This window comes from Ambystoma mexicanum, chromosome 2q, assembly GCF_040938575.1.
Source record: "Ambystoma mexicanum isolate Mex_15411 chromosome 2q, UKY_AmexF1_1, whole genome shotgun sequence".
NCBI classification, from domain to species: Eukaryota; Metazoa; Chordata; class Amphibia; order Caudata; family Ambystomatidae; genus Ambystoma; species Ambystoma mexicanum.
This window is the reverse complement of record NC_090924.1, coordinates 1,406,791,823-1,406,808,501: the sequence shown is the minus strand read 5'-3', so window position 1 is coordinate 1,406,808,501 and position 16,679 is coordinate 1,406,791,823. Positions and strand designations below refer to the sequence as shown.

Genomic DNA, 16,679 nt, shown 5'->3' with positions numbered 1-16,679 from the left:
TGGCTAACAGGGGCTTTTTCTTTGATGACTTTTTCTACAAAGTCAATGTCTGGAAGAGTTTCCCCTGTATCAATCTCAAAATGCGCTGCTGCCTTGCGCAATAGTGCATTGAGGGAAGGTTGGTCATCTATGGGAGAGGAGTTCCCATGTGAATCTTTGAGAGGAGAAGGGAGAAAGGCATCAGGGTCTGAATGTACTGATGGGGATTGCCAAGGCTGCACTGACGGTGAATGCCAGGGCTGCGAGGTAGCTGTATCCTCTTCAAACCCTGTAGCAGTGGTGTAAGGATCTTCTTCGAACCCCTCTTCCTCAAGTTCTACCTCTTCTTCTCCACCCAAACACTCCTCTTCTTCTTGGAGGTATTGCTCCTCCTCAGTGAGATCAACCAGCCTAGGAATCTTGACTCTAGGGTCATCCTGTGGCCATTCTCTTTGCCTTTTGTGAGTGGGTGGGTCTTGGTTTCCTAGAAACCTTTCCATTTTTTCCATGCAAGAATGGAGTCTTTCAAGGGTCTCATGGGGTACCCCTGAATAGTCTAGAGGGGGGAAATTAGTGTTTTCGCCGTCGAATCGTTTCGAACGCTCCCACAACGTCGACGAGAGGTTCCCGTCTCCTTCTGAAAAACCTTCAGGTAGTTCGGAAGCGTCCTTTGGAGAAAGGGGCAGATCCTGGCTACTTTTGTGTTTTTTCGACGCGGTATTCGACGTTTGTTTCGTCGTCCGCGTACGTTCGTCTTCGGCGACAATTCTCGCTAGGCTCTCGGCCACGATTTTGTCCGTCGAGGGCTTTGGTGTCGACGTTGTGTGCGTTGCGCGTTGTACCTCGACGGTCGCTCTATGGAGCGTTGCGTCGGATGTTTTTGGGGTAGCGCCCGTGTTAGATGGAAGCCCAATCGCTGGTCGCGGCTGCGTTTGCGGGTGGGGCTTGTGACCTTTACGGTCTGCGGTAGACGCCGGAGTGCCCTGCGTCCCCTTCGGCGCTGATGGATCCTTCGTTCTCGACGAAGAAGAGCCGTGGGTAGTGTGTTTAGCCTTATGGGGTTTGTGTGCGTCCTTGTCGCCGGGGTGTTCATCCCCATAAGCAGGGCGTGAGCCGAGCCCGTCGGGGCCGGGGACGGACGACGAGGAGCGGGAGCGCTCCTTCTGGGGGTTCATGACTTCCGTAACGGACGTCGAGTTATCGCACTCCTCGTCACTTTCAGTAACAGCGGCAGCGGGTGAGGAAACTGACTTCGACATCGCGTAGTCCGCCCACCTCTTAACCCTACGTTCTTTAAGAGTCCTGGGTTTTAAGAGCTTGCAGGCTGCGCAGCTGTTCTCTATGTGATCGAGGGGTAAGCAACGATTACAGAGCTTGTGCTTATCTTTCCAAGTATATTTGCCCCTGCAGCGTGGGCAAAACTTAAATGGTGTCCTCTCCATAGCTGAGGCAATAATAGCTGGCGATAACAACCCCAAGGGAAAGAAAAAGGAGAAAGAAAGACATTCTCAAAGAGAAGAGACAAAGTTCTAACCCCCACTCTCCCTACTGTAAGTTGGCCGTCGAGGCCAGGCCACGTGTTCGGCAGCGCCGAAGGATCTCCTCCGCTCTTCCTCTCCGTCGAAAATAGTTCGGCGGAGAAACAGCTTCACAGCTAACGTCGAGGGGGAGGGATTGTTACCAGTATATTAAGTTATGACAAAAGGACCGAGGTCCGTGGTAAGTATAGCAATGTCTCTCTAGGAGCTCCGCGAAAGGCGACCAGAAACTGGGCGGAAAAAAACAATCTGAGGGACCTCGACGCGTGAGGGATTGTGGGTACAACGCACGTCACTATAGGGATAGTGTTACAGACACGCCTTAGGCATTTATAACACGCCTATACACAAGTGTTTCAAAGCGCGACAGTTCAATAACCCGCCTAGCGAATATAATAGCCACCAAGAAGGCTGTTTTCAAAGAGAGAAGCCGTAAGGGACAAGAGTGCATAGGTTCAAAGGGAGCCGCCATCAGAAACGTCAGAACCAGATTAAGGTCCCAATCTGGAACAACATAGGGAGTTGGTGAAAGGAGAAATTACCTTACCGTTATGTACTTTCTATGTATTCTTCTCCCGCATCATGATAGATGTCCATCTCCAGCTTCGGTGCTCAGAAAACCTTTGCCAGGGGGCGTAGTGGACCCCGACCCTCGGCCGTCAATACGTCTTGTCTGGCTCTCGATCGTCGGATCCGCACCAAACGTCAGGCATCGTAAAAATACCACATTACTATGCCCCACAACTCTGTTCCTGTAACTTTTCCCCTTGCGATTGAATGATGCAGAAGAAAAACCTCAGGAGAAGCCTAACCAGCCGTTAGAACATAAACAAGTGTACACCTCAATAGCATGGTTGTCAAAACAGATGACGCCACAGGCCCCTGTGTGAACGAGGTTGACCGTGTCCTCATGGTCATTGTGTTCCTCGACTCTGAAAATGGAATGCATGGAATTGAAGAAACCAGATCTCGACAGTGGCAGAAAGGAACCATCGCAGACTATCTGCGCCCAACGTTTGAGGATAGACTTCTTCAAGGCCGAAGCCATCGATGCCAAGGGCACTTTCAGCACCAAGGAATTTTCGGGCAACCAAGGGACGTTGGGGGCCACGGCCTAAGGCCTTCCGGCGGCTTATGTCTGATGTGTGTAAAACCCGAAGACCCTTTCGATGCCGATGATGTCGAGAGAGTGGCCGGCTTGGGGTCGGGAGTACCGAGGGCTGCTTTAGCTGTCAAAGCCTGCGGGTCTAGGGCTAGAGCCGCACCTACAGCTGCTTGCATCTTAAACATTTCCAACATAGAGTTCTTAAAACTCTCCCACTCCTCCCAAGTGGTCGGCCCCGCCGACGGCTTACCTCGTTCCGACGACGAGCTGGACTTGCGTCAATGGCGGTGGTGCTGCTTCTTCCGCAAGGAAGACGAGGAATGGCTCCTGGAATGGGACCTCCTCTTACGATGTCAGTCTTTCCCCTTGACAGGGGTGGGCTCCTCAGTCTCGGCCTACAAGAACCGGACCAGAAACCGTGCCGGAGACTTGCCAACTAGTCGGCCCAAGGCCAGTTTTCCGGCTCTCTCACGCAGGGACTTCAGCTGCATCTTTGCGCACGACGCACAGGCCTCTGTGTTGTGACTAGCATCCAGACACCACAGACAAATGTCATGGGGGTCGGGCATACGGCATCGCTTGAAGCCCAAAACCCTGTGGGACGACATCACGTTGAGGCTTTGAAGACAAAACGTACGAAAGTACAATAAGAACGTTGAGTAACTCGAATCATGGTCCCTATGCAGCGTGCACGCGTGCTGAAAAAAGGAACTGAGGTATGGGGTGTAGTAACGTGCTATTTATACAATACTTGACGTCATGTCCGGAGCCGACGATCGAGAGCCAGACAAGACGGATTGATGATAGATGGCGGAGAGTCGAAGTCCACTACTCCCCCTGGTGAAAGTTTTTCCGAGCAGCAAAGATGGAGATGAACATCTATCATAATGAGAAATCGGCAGGAGAAAAGCAATCCATTGAAACCTATTTACAAGGCCTTTCAGGAATTGTGCCATTACAGGGATCGTAAAAAAGAACCTTTATCCGGGGATCTTTTAAACACAGACAAGGCCTCCCAAATATCCTTGACTTGAAGGCCTGCTGAGGCCAGTGAAGGAAGGAACTCCATCACTGTAGTGGTGGGCCAAGAGATGGGGTCAATCTCGCATTCCCTGCCCCATGCCTCAAATCTTCTCCATCTGCACGTGTACAAAGATCTTGTAGAGGGTCTGCGTGCAGCCAGCAACATCGCAAGTACTACCTCAGAGAAGTCCCAGTCATCATATTTCATCGTCTCGAGAGTCATGCATGCAGGTTGAGGGATTGGATGGAGTATCCGAGCTTCTGACTGGGTTAGGAGATCCGGACGCCGAGGCAACCGGTGAGTTGGACAGATAGACAGATCCAAGAGGTCTGAGTACCATGTTCTCCTCACCCAGTCCGGGGCAATCAAGATCATGGTCGCTCGAAACCTCTTCAACCTCCAGTGAACCCATGGAATGATGGGAATTTGAGGGAACGTGTAAAGGAGAGGGAAGTTACAATATACCAGAAACGTGTCCCCCCAGTGCACCGTTCGCTGGCAATTCCCTCAAGCAAAACTGTTTGCATTTCCTGTTGGACTCTGTTTCAAACAGATCTACTTCTGGGATACCCTAGAGAGCGAAAACCTCCTCTAGGACTTCCTGGTACACTTCCCACTCGTGTGATACCGTGCTCTGCCTACTCCGAGCATTCGCCAAGTTTTTCTCTGTGCCCGCCAGATGAACTGCCAAGACCAAGATCCTGTTCTCCAGCAACTAGAATCAAAGCATCATTGCATCCATGCAGAGGGGGCGGGAGTGCACACCACCTTGCTTGTTGAGATAGTGTATTGCCACTCTGTTGTCCGTCAGAACGAGGACATGTTTCCCCTGTAGAGACGGGGGAAATGCTTTCAGGGCTAGCCTGATAGCTCACAACACAAGCCTGTTCATGTGCCACCTGGCTTCCGTCGCTGACCTGAGGCTGCTCACCTGCAAATCCTCGCAGTGAGCCCCCCAACCCTTCAGAGACGCATCCACGACCACTCGGGTCTGAGGCCAAGGAGACCAGAAGGATTCCCCCGCCAAGACAGTGCTGCAGTCCGCCCACCAGGACAGGTCATTGACAACCTGATGCGGACACCCTGAGGAGGTCCGCGAGAGAGCCGAGGTGCTGAGACCATTGATCCCTCAGGAGCCATTGCAGGGATATCATGCACAACCTGACCCCTAGCACTAGAAAAATGCAGGAGGCCATGAGGCCAAGGAGGCGGAGGAAGGAAGCCACTGGTAGAGTGGCATGGTTCCGGAACAATTCGACCATTTGTGTCAAGCTGACTCTCTCCTCGGGAGGGAAGGTCTTCCTCACCCGGGTGTCTAGGACTGCTCCTATAACTGGAGCCACCTGGACTGGTGTCATGTGGGATTTCTTAAAATTTATGAATAAGCCCAGCTTGTGCAGCAGCAAGCAGGTGCCTTCTAAATGGGACACGACCTGCAATGCAGATTTCCCTTGGATTAGCCAGTCGTGCAGATATGGAAATACGTGGACCGCAGCTACCGTCACCAGATATAGAAATACGTGAACCGTAGCTACCATCATGACCTTGGTGAAGACCCTTTGGGCAGAGGTTAGACCAATGGGAAGCACCTTGAACTGATAGTGCATATCTCCTACAGTGTGTACCTTAGGAACTTCCTGTGCTTCCGATGGATTGGCACATGGAAATGAGCGTCCTGTAGGTCTATCGACAACAGCCAGTCCTGTAGTTCGAGAGAGTGAAGAATTTCTCTCCACATTACCATCCTGAATTTGTCTTTCCTCAAGAGCTTGTTCAAGTCCTCAGGTCCAGAATGTGACAGACCTCCTCCTTTCTTGGGTACCAGGAAATACTGTGATTACCAACCCAATCCTTTCTGCTCGGGAGGTACTTCTTCCATGGCACCCTTCAACAACAGGGCTCTCAGTTCTTCCTGGAGCTCCTGCCCCGGTGCGATTGGGTGTGGGGGGCGGTCTGTCCTGTGGTTTTCTTCCAAATGGCAGCCAATAACCCAAATGAATGAGCTGTAGAGCACAGATATCATAATTAATTCTCTGCCACTGGAGCAAATGCTTTGTCAACCTTCCTCCAACTGGTCCGCTGTGAGAGGGGAAAACCAAAGCTGTTTCAGGGGCTGGGTCGCCCCGGCCGCTGCCTGTTGGCCTCTAGAAGCCCCTCTGCCCCTTCCAGAGCACGAGAAACGCTACTATCCTTGCCTGGTCGGTGGGAGCTCTGCTCGTCTGCCATCTCCTGTAGCCCTGTACCCTAGAGGCAAATGCAGGTTTGGCCTGCTGCGCAGCTAGGCCTAAGGATTTAGCAGTCATTTTGGATTCCTTCAATTTTTCTAAGGAATCGTCGTCTTTCTGGCCGAATAGTAGATCGCCCTCGAAGGGCATGTCCAGAAGCTTAACTTGGACATTAGTTGAAAAACCAGAGGCTTTTAAAGATAGGCCTGCCTTTGCAGTGTTATGGCTGATGCAATAGCTCGGCCCACACAGTCGGCGATGTACAGGCCCGTTCACTGCGACTGTCTGGCCACCTCTTTCCCATCCTCCACTAGCTGAAGGAAGCCTTTGTGTATTTCTCCTTCTGTGACATACTGAGCAGGATTTTCAACTTCTGTCCATAGACCAAAGGAGTATTAGGCAAAACTGCTTGCCATATTTGTAGCTTTTAGGGCCATGCCACAGAAGTGGATGCTTTCTTTGCTATGGCATCCACTTTTTTTGCTTCCATGTCGGGAGGCAGAGTGGACGTAGAAGATGCAGGTCTAGACACTGTAGCAGCCTGCATAACAAGCCCCTCTGGGGAAGGGGGAGAGGAGAGGTATGAAGTGTCTCCACTAGCCGGCCTGTATTTCCCGGAAATGATGGAGCTCACAGGAGGAATGGAACAATGGTTTTACCACATAATTGCTAAAGGATTGGCATGGCAAGGTTTAAAGGCATATTAGGTTCTGTGGTGAGGCCTTCATCTAAAACGTCAGTAAGGTCATAAAATTGTACACAGGTGCCACTGATGAATGCAAACCCAGGGTGTCCATAACTCTTTCTACCAAAGCCCTGAATTTAGAATTATTATGAAGATTAGGGCTGGGATTGCTGAAATTCGAGGTCTGGAGAGGTGTGCAGACCGATGGCGTCCTAGAGGTCTCGAGCCATTTGCAAAAGCTGATTCTGGTCATCAAAATAACGGACCCCTCCCGAACCCAAGTAAATCGGGTCATCACCACCCTGGTCATCAGCGTCATGATCGCCAAAGATACCTGCCATAGTATAGGAAAATTTGGACCGAGGTTGTGGGGTGAAAGCTTTCTCAACAACCATCGAAGTGGAGGGTTTGTCTCTTGGCACCAACATGGTGGATATCGTTATTGATCGGGATCGAGATGCCATAGCGTCAACATCCTGGGATGCAAAGGTTTGATCCAGCGGCTTCCATGAGATCTCTTTCGGTGTCGAGGTACCGAGGCACTAGAGGGTGCGAGTATAGAGAGCGCTGCTCTTGGCTCTGGAGCCTGCTGCGTGGGAAGGTTAGCTGCGCCGACTGCAGCATGCTTTTTGAACAGGTCAAGCATTTGAAATCCTCCCACTATTGGCGGGTTGTAGGCCCAGCCATCGGCTTACCTTTATCGTCAATGACTGAGTGCCGACGGTGGCAGTGCCGCCTTTTCTTCTTTGGGAACGAGGAAGAGTGGCTCTTCGAGTCGGGCTGTTTTTTCTTCCATCTATGTTCTTTCTCGGGGGTGTACCCCTCATTTTCAGCCTCCGAAAACCAAACCGTCAACTGCGCGAGTGATTTTGAAGGTGGTCGACCAAGGGTGAGTTTTGCAGCTCGATCGCGTAGGGATTTGGGTTGCATTTTGGCATACAACAGACTTCCGTCAGTCCCGTAAGCCCGTGCCCAGGCACCAGAGACACAACTCGTGTGGGTCAGTGATGGACAGCTTGGTGCCACAATTGGAACACCTTTTGAAACCTGATTCCCGAGTGACTGACAATTGTGAGGAATTTGAAAAAAAGTACAAAGTTTTCTGACGAAAACATCAAGTGAGTCGAAGCTCTGTGTTCCCAAGCAGCGTGTTAGCGTGCGGAAAAAATAAACTGAGGTTGGGGCGTAGTGACATAGTATTTATAAAAGGCCTGACATCACGTCTGGAGACGACGACCAGCCACTGAGCAAGACGGATCGACGGCCGGGTTGGGGTCCACTACGCCCCCTGTTGAAAATGTTCTGAAGCAGCAGAGCTCGAGGGAATATCTATCAGATGAGGAATCTGCAGAAGAAAGGCATCCCATTGAATGCAACTTTTTAAAGGCAGTGTGAATACTTTGCCAGTGCAAAAGAGTTGTTTATTGCTTTGAAGGCTACACTACCAGCCTTCGAGCAATAATCGTACCGAGGGCATCACATTTTTTGCTTTCCCTCTCTAGAGGAAGGGAGAGAAACACTGATCCTTTATTTCAGCCATATCTGACTGAACTACCAGGCTCTCAGGGGTGGGGTGCCTAGAGGCGTGGACTGGGTGTGATGATGCTGGTTTAAATTTTCATGCCAAGTCCTCGTCTAATTTTGGCCCTGAACAGAGGGTTTAATACAATGTTGCTACCCAATCAGCAAACGGCTGGTTAAATGGTAGGGCAGTCTCGTTTTGAGGTCCTCTAACCATAATGTCCATGAGGTCGAATTGTTGGACCTGTCTAGAGGGGTCTCCAAGCCCTGAGGCTTTGACAGCCTTCTGTATTAAGAACAGGAATGCCGCTTTCAGGTGATTTTAAGGGGAGGCCTTGGCGATTACTGAAAAAATTGTATACCATGTCGGATCCTCCTGGTCCAAAGTGGTGCCACCTTGATATTGAGCCTGGCCAAGGGGTTCAAGACTGAAAGGAATCGGATCCCTCGCTTCATCATAAATGGTCTGCAATGTCTGGAAATATCTACTTATGCAGACCGGAGCATGCTGGGTCAGATCCAATGAAAGCGGAAAAAGATGGTCTCTGCCATACCCCGATGTGTGCACAGCGGCTACTTCGACTGAGATCAAGCTAGCCTCGATCGACAGTTTATCTTCAGGAAGGGGACCAAGACCTACGGCGTAAGGGCACCATTTTTCTTTGTTACACTGCAGGCATGAACGGGCGCAGTGCGCCCCTCTGCTTTTGTCAAGGCTGAGAACGCCTATGCAGACACTGAGAATATTTCGTGCTCTGTGAGCCAGACATTTTTCCATTCCTTGGCAGATGAGGCCGCCGTCAGGCAAGTTACCTATCTGGGAGAGGCAGAAGGCCAGTTATCTCTCTTGTCCTGCCAAGATCAGTGCTTTCTCTTCTTCTAATGCGAAGAGGAGGATGAAGAATGGCATGACCCATTTCTAGAGTGGGATCATGTATGGAGTTTTTGTGTGTTTTTCGACGACCCTCCCAATAACTGGAAGGAATATGCCTTCCCCCCTCCGAAGATTGGCTTCTGTGAGGGGTCTGTCTCTGCTTAGGTGAACGGCCCTCTATTAGGCTGTCCACCTGTTCCGTGGTCGCCTGACAGGAACACAGATAAATAGAGTGGGGATCGGAGATGGACATGTTCGAGGTACATTCCTTGTAGCCTTCCAAACCCGTAGCTTTTGAAGACGACAGTATGACGCGCTGGAAAAACCTTTCAGAAAGAGAAACAGTCCCATAGTAGAGTGCTGAGCGCACACAAAAAAGGAACTGCCGAGGAATGAACAAGCTGCCAAGGTTGACACTGGGGTAGATAAAGCCCCCTGCTGGATTTGAAAGGTTTCTAATGCCAGGTGCACCGGTGAGTGAATATCTAAAGATGAGGAATCAGTGGGAGGATGCCATCCATTAGCCAGGCAGGTCAACTTAAGCAAAAGCCTATTATGGCCTTCCACCCAGTTTTCCGGCCAGAACTAACGGAATGACTTTGCTTTAGGCTGCACACCACTCGAACTGCAGCATTTTGTAAAGGTTCCAGGTGGTAGTTGAAGAACAATGAAGGCCTGCATACAGGTAATTTGCATAAACAACCCGCAGGTTAATGGCTGTCCCTATCACTAGCACTTTATGGTGTTGGCTGAGCAATGGTGACAAATGACGTATTACGTTTAGCTTGGCAAAACAGAGCCCTACCAGCGTTTTCATTTGAATAAGAGTGTTTTTGTGTTCCTCAGACTCAGGATGGGGAAATATTAGGGTACAGTGGATGTTTGGCCTTCCCAACAGTATTATTTCTGTTTTGGTGTTATTTTGGTGCTGCACTGACCTTGGGCAGGACAAAGACTGATATGTAGTGGACATCTCCCTTCTGTGGAAGGGTGGTGAGCTAAAGACTCTGGTTGAGATTCTAACCCGGGATATAGGCTGGTAGAGAGAGACTCCCAGGACCCCCCTTACTTATGTGCCTAATCATAACATTATTGCTACTTCAAGACAACATTTTCATGCCGCCTATGCCCATACAAGTCATTATTGCCACACAACACATTCTTGCAGCTTATGTCCTAAAAATAAATGATGCCACCACCCCCTCGCCAAGCTTCGAATACACAGATTCGGGCGCATACGCCCAGATGTAGCATCAAATTGTCCAGGACTGCCTTCTGCCACAGCTCCTTTGGACACAGATACACAAAATGGCTGCCTCCGGGCCCAGGCCCAGCTTTATTATGTCATGGTTGGTCTCCTATTGCCTAGGTGACTTCAAGGTGGGCAGGAGCCGACGCACACATTCATCCATGGATACACTACTTTTGCTGTGCATAGGGGCCCAGGCAATATATATTTCCTGAACTGAGGAGAGCGCGTAGAACCAGACTGCCCAGAGAGTCAGCGACAGTAAATGCACGGCTTGAGCGCTGGACGGAGAAACACTTGGCAAAGACGAAGATGGGCTTGGAGGAGCTGCGCTGTCTCTAGCTAGAGTGTGAGAGGAGTCCAGGTCTGCAGAAGGTGCCGAGAATCCACCCTTCCTGCAGAATAGTACTGACGCCGACTTGCCTGTGGTTTATATGGAGGAAGAAAATCAGCGCTGCAGCCATATGGTCTTCAGCAACAGTCAATATGATTCGCTCCTCTGTTGTGCATAAAAGCCTTGTACTGTAAGCACACCGTGAATGAATATATAACAAGATATAGAACTCCATGGGCATGCCTGAAAACTCAGCACACAGCAATACGTTGTTCGCCCTGCCTCCTCGGATTTAGATTTTTTTTTATTGTGTGTATAGTTTAATAAAAACAACTTTCAGACTTTTTAAATCTCACTGTTTCAGCTCCATAAAGTGTGATTGTACATGCCTCCTTTGCTCCCATTGGCTGCCTGTCACTAAGGGTGCCAGGGCTCCGATCCACCAGCTCTGAATTGCTAGGCAGCTCCTTAAGGAACGCTATTCACTTAAACAGAGGGTACAACTGCCCTTTGTGCAAGTAAACAACTCGAGTGTGCTTGTTCTATTTCTGCGGTACACATGCTCACAGTGAGCCTTTGCCAGTATGGGCAAGGGCGGCAGATCAGCATTTCAATTGGGCCACAGGGCACTCAATTTCAAAGCAGTAAAGCAATGCTATTGGCCAGAGCAGCTTATCAGAGGTCTTGCAGCTGATGAGAGCAGCATGAAGCTGGAGGCAAACCTGCACTGGAGGATTCCACTGCCCAGGGAGGTGGCTTCACTTTTCTTGTGTGTCTGTTTGGAATGACTGCAGGATGGGGGAGGAGTAGGGTAGCCCACAGAGCAGGAGGGGAAACCTGGCAGGAGCAGCACTGGTTTCTGGGTGGTACCGGCGCTGTGGCATGTTTCCGCATACAGGCCAAAGAGCTCTGGCCAAGTGCCAAGGCCTTGCGGTGAGTGCGAGCATTCTGACAGCCAGGTCTACGTCTGCAGGCTGCCAGTCAGCCTGTCCTGACACTTCATAGCTACTGCTTCGTTCTTGGTGCTGGGCACCCTCTTTTCAGTAGAAGCCACTTAACACAATGGAAAGGCAAGAGGGATGCCGCACCAGACGAGCATGAGTTCTGAGCCACCTCTTGTGTGGACAGACTGTTTTAATGTCCCTCCTGGGGTTAGGCATGGCCAGCAAAGGCTGGCAGAGGAGGGGTTAACTCTCCTGGGGCCCACCTCCTATCTTTGCCCTGATCTCATCGGACCCACAGATAAGGATCCTGGTTCCTCCAAAGACGAGGTGCCTTGCAGGTCGGCTAGCATAGGTTTATCTAGCCCTACAGAGATAGGGCCTCGCACTCTCATTTCCAGTCCTTGCTGAGGAAGCGGGCATTTCGCTCTTGATTCTCCTCTGTACCCCTGAGCCATGCTAGACTGGAGTTCCTTTGCTTGTCGTTCTGCAGAGGTAAACATACCCGAGGATGTCAAGGCTACCAGGTTACCTTGTGTGCAGGCCGTCTTCAGATAACCTCATTCTGTTACAGGCGGTCATTGGTTCATGCTCTTTCTCCGACACATCATGGGTTTCAATACGCAGTACATTTTTGTACAAACCCTGTCCTGTCTGATTTTTGGCAAATGGAGTAGGTTCCTAAACCCTGGATTGAGGATATTCAGGGACAGCTTTGAAGTCTCACGGGAAAGCTGTCAACTGGGGGTCTTGTGACAAAGTCTAACGGTTTAGACTACCTTTCACAGTTCTTTTAGTCAAGTATCATGATCAGTGCCATATTTGCCCCATTACATATCTGTAGAAACATTTCTGTTGAATGATTGCGAGGCTTCCTCGAGTCTCCTGTTACCATGAAGACTGAGGATCATGTTCATAAGGGTTTGTGTACCGTACTGAAGGCTTGAGCGTATCAATGGCTACGGGTTTCTTCTCTCTTCTGGATTCTGGATAGATAAAAACAGACATACCAGTATCTACGTTTTAAAGTCCGGACCTTACCATATATGAAACAACAGGCGATTATACAGCACAAACAAACACTATGCCTATGTTCTCTAAACACTCAAGAATTTACTTTAGAGTACAGATTCTAGATTTACTAAAATAATGACTGATTACCAGTATCTGAAGTTTTCCAGTATTGGTAGATGTCATAGGTTGTGACCAAAATGTATGACATGGTGTAGGCACCAAAGGCACACAAGGAACACCAATCAGTGCTTGGAAACGTGGGGGCAAGGGAAGATGTGTTGAAGAGAATGCAGACACTGATTGTTTATTGGTCCCACAGTACAGTGGGAGTTGCTCCCAGATTACACAGCTTGGCGACCCCCTTGCATGTTCCGGGAGCATGCCTCCTAATTTTACTCGTTAAATCAGTGATGGAATGAACACTTACCGGTGCTGTTAATGTTTTGCAGGGGACTTGGGAAGCAGGCTCTCCTTGCACCTCCATCAGGCCCTGGGAGCAGTAATGATCGTCAGCGATGGTGATCTCAGCATTCTCCTCGGCCTCTAGCAAGCTCTGGTTGAAGCGTAGAGATCCTTTCAGAATGTCCTTGATCTGTTGGTGGAATAGGAGTGAAAGACATCTTGTTAGAAAGCATAGGAAGCAGCTCAATGGCTATGATTACAAGCTATTCTGTGTGCAGTACTCTGCTGCTGTCCTGATTGCTGGATATGGAAAAAGTTCATGTTTATGTCTGATATATATATATATATAATATATATTAAAACTTTGTTAAATGGGAGGTTATGGTTAAGTTGCACTAATAGAAACCTATGAAATTCAGTGACAAAACATTGTTAAAGGGACGTTATGGTTGCAGGTAAAACCGAAACCCCCCACATATTCGCCAGTTATGGTAAGCTAAGCAACCATAACTTGTGCCACCACCATGCACTGCTAAGATTAACAACCGGGATATAAAGATGACAAAAAATGTTCCGGTCAAATGTGAAAAGGTCAAATATTTTTGACCAAGTAGACCTAAACTGCTGAATGGCCATAACTAGGACTAAGAACTATTTATATTCATAGGCAATGGATAGGCCAATGCATGGAACAGGGAGCTTGGAAGTGACGAATGCCTCAGAGATCTCTACAAATGTGATGAGCTTTACTAAGAAAAAGAAACAGAACATCTCTGTAACTGTGTAGGCTATGTTTTAAAATAAGAATCTTTAACACCTTGGGTGAATTACTGCACAAATGACCCTTAAACTGTGAAAGACATATAAAGAAAACGGATGCATTAGCACTTTAAGAACAATTACCAATTGTGGAACTTGCATACTGGAAGCACTTTAACATCATGCACCTTCACAAACTAGCACCGTATGAATATGTATGAATTGCGAGATTTGCACAACAATGGGATTGTAGCATTATGCACCATCAGGGATTTGTTGAAAACCAAGTAGCAGAAATTGCGCGAGGAGGCTCTGTGGCTTTTAATATTGAGGCATAAGATGTGAAAGATGAGATAGTATAATTGAATATCTAATGTTTGGGTAATGTGTGGTCTCGAAGATGAATATGGATTTTATCACCAGAGCACTATGCACTTTATGTACATGATCAGAATTCTATATCGCACATAGTGGCAGTCAAGCTACGACAAATTTACGCATACGAGCCAAATTAATAAGCCGCATCACTATGGGAAGTTTCATAACAAGTAGAGCATGCACGCTTAGGCATTATGCACCTTATCGCTAAAGCATGAAAATCACTATGCACTTTATTAAATACTGCAATAGCAGTTAGCAAAAAAATGCAATGCAGGGCTAAAATGCCCAAATCTGGCATGACAGACTACCAAAATTAGGATCTCTAATGCTCTGATAATGTGTGGTTTCGAACAATTGTGTGGATTTTATCGCTGAAGCACTATGCATTTTGTGCATCTGACAGCACGATATTGCACACATTGGTAGCCAATCTGTGACAAAATTGCGCACAGAAATCAAATGAACATGTTTCACCATGCAATCTTAAGCACTATGCACCTTATTGCTAAAGCATGAAAAGCATTACACATCTTAATAAACACTGCAATAGCAGATAGCACAATGCAGCAATGCAGGGACATAGACTAGATTTTGGCATGAAAGACTACCAAAATGTGCAATTAGGTACAATGTACAATGCTCTTTAGCGAATCTGTCGAGCATTATGTGGGTGTTGAAAAATCAGATAATACATGTTTCAAAAGCATTTGTGATAATGTGCAGTAAAAAACAATACACCAAAAAAGACTCCATTAAAAGCACTATGCACTTTATTGGTAGTGAACAAATTTGACATTGTATACTGTAAAGGTGGATGCGCTTAATAACTTGGTGCAACAGAACATGAGACTTGTGTAATATGGGAATGGTAAAGCAGTGCAATCAGCAAATGCAAAGTGTTCAAAATGTTAAAAGATGGCTGCCATGAATGGTCCAAGCAGTGAATGGGTAACACAACAAAAGATGAAAAAAATGAGGGACTAGAAATGTTTGTATGTATAGCAAACAAACACAAAGACATGGTTGACTCCGATGAAGCACGTGATAGGGTGAAATGCGTTCATTTCTTTTTACATGCTTACTATGATCGTTGGTGTTAAAGAAGTGTTTTGAAACCTAAGTGCTGTTCATGGTTTTGCTGGAAAGTGCCAAGAGGATTGCCGTGCGGTTCAGAGAAAAGGATAGACCCAGAAGCAGGGAAATATATATAAGGAAAAAACCTTTGTTGCAAGGACGTTAAGGTGAGAACTTAACGCAACCAAACCCCTGAAATTCAGCTTAAGCAACCTTAACTTCACACCCCTGTTGCGCAGCCTATGTCCCTCTTTGCGGACTACAGATGAGGTCTCTCAGGAGTTTGTGGATGCAAGATGGCTGCAGGTTTTGGGATCCTGGATGGACAAAGTCCCGCTAAACGATGAGTTTCAGATGAGCGATACAGTGGTGGGGTGTACACTCATCTAACACAATGGGTGCGTTTCCAAGTCCCTCCTTATCAGGAGACAGTCACTATGGATAGTTCCCTGGAAGCTTGGGGAACTCATACCGGACAGTTGCACGCCAGAGGCCTCAGGCTGCCAGAAGAAAAGACCCTTCGCATCAACGGCCATTGAGCTTTGGGTCATCTTCTGGGCCCTCAAGTCTTTCTTGCTGTTGATGAGGGGCAAGGTGGTGAGGATCTTCACGGACACCACCACCACCATATTCTACATCCGGTAGCAGGGTGGGACGTGACAATTCATCAGGACATGTTTCTCATACCCTTGCCACCTGGTGGGCATTAAATAACACCAATGCAGACTCGCTTAGCAGAGACCTCTGTGCGTGCCACGAGTGAGAGCTTCGCCAGGACTAGGTGGATCTTCTATTCCACGAATGGGGTGAACACCAGAACGATCTCTTTGTGACAGCGGCAAATTCCAAGTGCCAGAAGTTCGCCAGCAGGTTACCACAGCCGAGGCGCATAAGGGATGCGTTCTCGTTCCCTTGGGAGGGACTGTTCCTATATGCTTCTCCTCAGTTCCCACTCCTGCTACGAGTGATCAGCACACTCACAGTATCACTGCAAGATGATACTCATCCAGACCTGCTAAGTCTGTCGGCGGCTCCGTCAATCAAGATGCCAAGACTGCCAGACCTTCTGTCCAGAGAGGAAGGTGCGATTCTGCACCACAACCCAGCGTCACTGAACCTCAGGGCTTGGCTCCTACAGCCCTAGAGTTTGGACATTATTTGTATTTTATTTATTTATAGTGCGCACCTAACCCGGGGGTAGCAAGGCACAGAGGCATCAAGAGGATTGCGAAGCTTGTTACATACAGAGGGATGAAGTCCAGCTGAGGTTACATTGCTGGAGCATCAGAGACAATGAAAGCCGGTGAGGCATAGGTTACAAAAATATACATGCTTTACCTTCAGAGTGTAAGGACATCCTCGTCTAGGCCAAGGCCTCTTCAACGTTGACATGCTCCGGCCATAAGTTAAAGCGTTTCTCTGTGTGGTGCCGGGCCCAGAAGATCACCCCTCTGTGTGTCACAGCCCTGCAGCTCCTACCATACCTGCTTTCCTTGGCCAAGGCAGGACTGGCTCATGCCTTTATCAAGGTGCACCTGGCAGCCATATCCCGCTACAGCAGGGTGCCAGGTAAG

General features: G+C 48.6%; 1 protein-coding gene across 7 annotated transcripts in view; it reads right to left on the bottom strand.

Annotated features, from left to right (window-relative positions):
• The window catches only part of TBC1D5 (TBC1 domain family member 5), a 2,783,701-nt gene that overhangs the window by 88,693 nt on the left and 2,678,329 nt on the right, over positions 1-16,679 (bottom strand). For all 7 annotated transcript variants that reach the window (XM_069648897.1, XM_069648892.1, XM_069648893.1 and 4 more), the window contains one exon: positions 12,917-13,081. In XM_069648897.1, coding sequence (XP_069504998.1) covers positions 12,917-13,081 — 165 coding nt within the window. The remainder of the gene's footprint in view (positions 1-12,916; positions 13,082-16,679) is intronic.